The 5285-nt window shown below is 51.5% G+C and overlaps 1 protein-coding gene across 1 annotated transcript; it reads right to left on the bottom strand.

The window, feature by feature from the left end:
- GHRH (growth hormone releasing hormone) lies at positions 1 to 3985 on the bottom strand. The gene is made up of 4 exons (XM_044262321.1): positions 3906 to 3985; positions 3487 to 3591; positions 2000 to 2119; positions 1 to 69 (listed from the first exon to the last, which is right to left on the bottom strand). The coding sequence occupies exons 1-4, from the start codon at positions 3983 to 3985 to the stop codon at positions 60 to 62; spliced, it is 315 nt and encodes a 104-aa protein (XP_044118256.1). The 3' UTR covers positions 1 to 59.
- Between the last annotated feature and the right edge of the window lie 1300 nt (positions 3986 to 5285).

The raw sequence follows: 5285 nt of genomic DNA, 5'->3' as shown, positions 1-5285 counted from the left end.
ATTGGATATGATTGTCTTTTGGCTGCCGGTAGCAGAAAACACAGGTGGTATCTTCATCCTCAGGAATTCCTGTTGCAGAAAGAAAGATAAAACTCAATTGAGGAGACCAAAGCTAGGGTGAGTTTGGCCAAGACACGTGGAACTAAGGTGATAGGCACACCAGGATCAGGACAAGTGCTCTGGGTTCCAGAAGAGGCAATGTGGGAAGAAGGGAAGGATATCATGCGTTCCAGCAGAGTGAGCCCAGTCCTAGCCCCATCTCTGCCAACCCACTCCTACTGACATCCTGGATCAATTACTTCCCCTTGAAGGAGCCACCTCTAATCCCCAGACAGAATCGGGTTAGGTTATTCCTTCCCGAACATATGTTCAACCACACTCCTTACATCTCTTACCATTTATCACAGATCACATAATCCACCGTTCAGGTGCTTGCATAATTTCTGTCTGCCTCAGTGAGGCAGTATGGAAGTAAATTCCATGAGAGCAGGGACCCCTGTTGACCTAGGCATTGCTGTACCCTCAGTCCAGAGCTTGGCACACAGTAGCCATTGGATGACTTTTCCAGGGACGGGAGAACAGGTACTTCTGAAGCTCAATTTCCTCACAGGGCCATGAGGTGTACATAACATGTGGTGGGTGTACAAATGGGCCATCTTGCAAATCATTCTCCTCTGACGATAGAGGTATGAGAACTCATTCTTCTGTTGTTTCCTTAGCCCCCCTCCCCGCCTCCAAGAGATGCTGGGATTTGCAGCCCTCGAGCTGGAGGGGGAACAATGGTTGGAGCAGTCTCCGGACCCCTTCCCTCCTGCTCTGCGGCTCTGGGAAGTCTCTGGCTTTTAACCTGCAGGAACAAAGCCTGTTTTCTTGGGACTTGGCCCTCCCTGGGGACACTCCACCCTACCCACTGGAGCCTGACAGGAGCCATAAGGCCCGGGAATGATGACCTAACCTCAACATGAGTGGCTGGGGGGAGGCACTATTCTTAGAATTCTAGTCTTAGGGACCTTAGAGGTGATTGGAGCTCATCTTCCCTCCACCAAGCGGGAAAGAAGGAAGCCGTCTTGCTGTGTGCCTCCTGGGTTGGTTCTCGCCCCTCCTGCAGCCTGCCCATCTGCCTGCTGCTTGTGTCTCCACAGGGCTATAGTTGGTGAGATCTCTGGGCTCTTGGTGTCTAATTAGGTTGAGAAGAAGGTGAGGAAGCACATGGAGAGCTCTGCTGGGAACAGGATTTGCTAATAGGTTGGTGCAGAAGTGACTGGCAGAGCCATGCTGGGACACGTTTGTGCTCACGGTTTCAAACCAGCCTCAAAAATACAGCAGAGTTTCTCCACAAAGAGTCATGTCATCCCTGAGAAACTCTGTGAAGTGGAGCTCCCTGTGAAGAAGGGAAACAAACAGGTCTTGGGACCAGCTGCTTTGCTTCAGTTTCCCTCCTCTGTAAGACGAGAGCTCTCACTCCTGATCTTCCCTTACACCCAGTGGGACCATGAAGGTCAGTGACAGGAGGAATGACTGTCATCTGTCGTCCTCATCTTTCCTTCTCACGAGTGCTGCCCATGGTAGTCTGCCTGAGGGTGTTGGGAGCGGCTGGCATTTCCTTGGCTTTATAGTTTGGGGAACTTGCCAAGGGTTCCAGGGTGTGCCTGTCAGATCGCCCACATCAGAACCACCTGGGACCCTGGTTAAAATTCAGGTCCCTGGTCCCATCCTGGCACTATTGAGTATGTAACAATTTTCGTACATAGACTCTGAGCCTAGCCTCTTACTTCAAGCTGGAGAAACAACAGTAGCTAAGATCCAGTCTCTGGCATGCATTTTCTCCCCTTCCTCCAGTTCTTGATGTGTGTAAGGAGGGACCTAGTTCCCACTTTGCTTGGCAGAGCCCCAGGCCTTTGGAGAGGTGGAGATCCTTCCCTTTTCCCGGCAGCCCACGGGGAAGGAAGCCTCTGAGGTCCCGGACCGCACACACGCATGCGCACACCCATACTCCTACCTCTGCTTCTGCAACATGGCCGCCAGGGAGCTCTCCAGGGGCGTCTGCTTTGTGCCTGCCCACATACTATCCACCTGATGACCGAGCTCTGCCTTTGCTCCTTGCTCCCAGTTTTTCTCTCTGGTAGATTAGAAAAAGAGCAATAGTTGAGGTTGCTCTTTGGGTGGGATGTAGAGAAGCCTGGGAAAGGCGGGGGCAAAGTAAACAAAACAGGTGGGTCCCTATGCCTCTTCCAAAATCTGGTATGGACTCTTCCACCCAACTGAATCAGACTCAGCAACATTGAGGAAGGCACTTAGTAGTGAAGAGTACGGGTATTTGCAAAGTATCTCCCCACAGATTTCTTAATAATTATGAGGGGGAAGTATTAACTGGACGGAGGAGAAAGCTGGCGGACATCACGTTAACCAAGCAACTAAAGTTACCATCACCAGTAATGGGGCAGATGGACACCACCTGCCTCCTGATACGGTGAACCAAGAAGGACCCAACATCACTGCTGTGAACGCCTAACCGGAATCTAATCACGACGCAACATCAGGCAAATCCAACACGAGGGACGTTCTATAAAGAATAGTTGGCCTTTACTAACACAAAATGTCAATGTCATGAGAGACTCCAGGACTGTCCAGAGTAAAAGAAACTAAAGAGAAAGGACCATTCCGTGCAACCCACGATCCTGGATTGGATCCCAGATCAGGAAACTTAAAAATCGCTACAAAGGACATTTGGGGGAAAACTGGTGAAATGCATATATGTACACTAAGTGCTAATTATGCTGTGATTACGTCTGAGAAGTTTCTTTTGTTAGCTGTTAGCAAGCACCATGCAGGAGTATTTAAGGGTAAAGGGTTGTGATGACTGTGGTTTACTCTCACACAGTTCAGTGAAACAATGTGCACCTGTGTTTGTGGGGTGTATTGGCAAATAGGATAAAACAGTAGTAATTGTTGAAGGCGGGGGAGGGGATGTGGAAGTCCATTATATTACTCCTGTGACCTTTCTGTAAGTGTGGAAATTTTCCAAAATAACAAAAGGTACAGGCTGTGATGTCAGGCTTTTTCGATCCGACACTATTTGGTGTGTGTCCTTTGGATGCTATTAACTGCGCTGTGAGATGGGAGTCAACAGCGCCTACTTCATAAGGTTGTTACAGGTAGGAAACTAGGAGAACGGCTGATTCTTGCGAGTCCAGCTCTGTCCTGAGGGCAGGGAAATGTCCTAGGGCAGAGCCTTGGTTTCCACCACAGAATCATATCAAATGGTTAACCACCGTCAGTATTACTATGGGAGACTTGCATGGGGAGAAGCACAGTTGGTGTTCAGCGATCATTTTGTGGGTAGAGGTAAGCTAGGGCTTCACATTATGGCCCTGCTGCTAAGGCAAATCTGGAAGCGATAGATGCTGTGCAAAGGGAGGGACGAAATGTCCCTCCACCCTCTGATGCATCGAGACATAGGGAAAAATCCCCAGACCGTCTGCTTACCCCTGCTGGCGGCTCATGATGTCGAGCAGTAGCTTGCGGGCTGACAGCTGGCTCAGCAACTTCCGGTAGTTGTTGGTGAAGATGGCGTCTGCATACCGAGGGACTCTATATGGAAGGAGTTGGAGGTCAGAGGGTGGGGTGGCAGGGTCAGGTGAGGAAACCGGGAGCTGTACTCATCCTGTTCCTGTAAGGTCCTTCTGCCCGTTGCCCTGTCATCCCCAGAGAGGGTAGGACCCAGAGTGGGAGGCTTCTCTGGAACTCAGGGGCAGACCCCTGAGACAGGCAGTGGGGGGGCTGCTGAGGAGTTGGCTGGAGGCCAGCTTAGGGCTCTGTTCTGCACCCCCTAAGACATCCCCCACTAGGGTGCAGGGATAGTTTGGGGACATTGGGACATGGGCCCTGGGGGCAGGATGGCTTACCTGGGCGGCAGGGGCAGTGGGGAAGAGTGGGAGTCACTGCTGAGGGTTAGGAACACCAGGAAGAACACCCAGAGAAGCATCCTTCACTCCTGTGGTGGCCCCTGGACAATGACAGAAGGAGAAGGTCAAGTGTAGCCATAGCCACGGGGATGCCCTTCGCTGGCAGGGCCCAGCCCTGAGCTTGGCTCTATGCAAACCTTAGTCCTTGTCCTTTGGAAGCTGTGAGATAGGAAAAAGGACCCAGACTCTGGAAATCAGACAGACCTGGGTTCAAGTCCTGCTTTTGCCAGTCACGAGCTCCGATCTCATTTTCTGCATCTGTAAAATGGGTATGATAAGCTACCCTCCTGATTCCACAGTGTTGGATGGAAAATTCATGATATTGGGGAGACTGCCCCAATATCCTCCCCAATGTAAGGCATTGTTGGTGGAATTCAGGCCTCAGCAAGGGATAGGGGAACCTTCCCCTGGTCGTCTAAGTCAGCCACATCCACTGTGTCACCGACAGCAGCTCAGGCTCTGAGTCCCACAGATCTCTCAGTTCATAGCTGTGTTCTACCATCGCTAGCTGTGTGGACCAGGAAAAGTGGCTTCTCCTCTCTGGGCCTCAGTTTCCCTACCCATAAAATGGAGTCTGTTATACTGACTGCATATGGTCCTTGTCAGGGTTCGATGAGATGAGAGAAGCCTGGAACATAAGGAATTCTCCAAAACACTTGCTGCTGTGACCTCATATCAGACCCAGTCAGGGTGCAGGGCTCCCGTCCTGTTCTGTTATGTGTGAAGTCAGAGGGAAGAGAAAGCTATACATCTCACTCTAGGCATTTCCATTCCTCCAAAGGGTTTTAGCCTTAGAAGAGATCAGGGGGCCTGGGGAGCCAGTGCGACAGAATCATCTAATAGATCATGTAATTACCCTTAATTGGGGCTTGCTGACATCATGCTCTGCAGTCAGGGGGAGAACAGGCGGCGGGGGCGGGGGGGGGCGCCTCAGCGGGGGGCCAAGCCTCACCTGGCAACTCACACCTGCCCACAGCAAAGCTGGGGTGACTCAGCTACCTAGGATTTGGGTCTCCGCACTTCCTACACCCCCTCCTCAGCAGGATATCTACTCAATTAGGACCATGCGGGGGCCCAGCCAGTGCAGAGAGAGGCAGGACACCTCCTTTCCCAACATCACCCCGTGACTGTCATTTTCTCTCCTGGCCTGTTGAAGAGTGATTTCCAACAGGCAGGGCCAGCTCTGGCAGGATCACCTTTCCTTTTCTGGGCTTACCTGCCCTCTTAGGGCATCACGTCCCTTGTACCAGACACCAAGGTCTTGGCTAACCCAGGCACACTGTGAGACGCAGGGAACCATCTGTAGAAATGGCTCAGTGC

This window comes from Neovison vison, chromosome 8 (genome assembly GCF_020171115.1).
Source record: "Neovison vison isolate M4711 chromosome 8, ASM_NN_V1, whole genome shotgun sequence".
Taxonomy (NCBI): Eukaryota; Metazoa; Chordata; class Mammalia; order Carnivora; family Mustelidae; genus Neogale; species Neogale vison.
The sequence above is the reverse complement of the archived record's forward strand: the minus strand, read 5'-3'. Positions and strand labels throughout refer to the sequence as shown.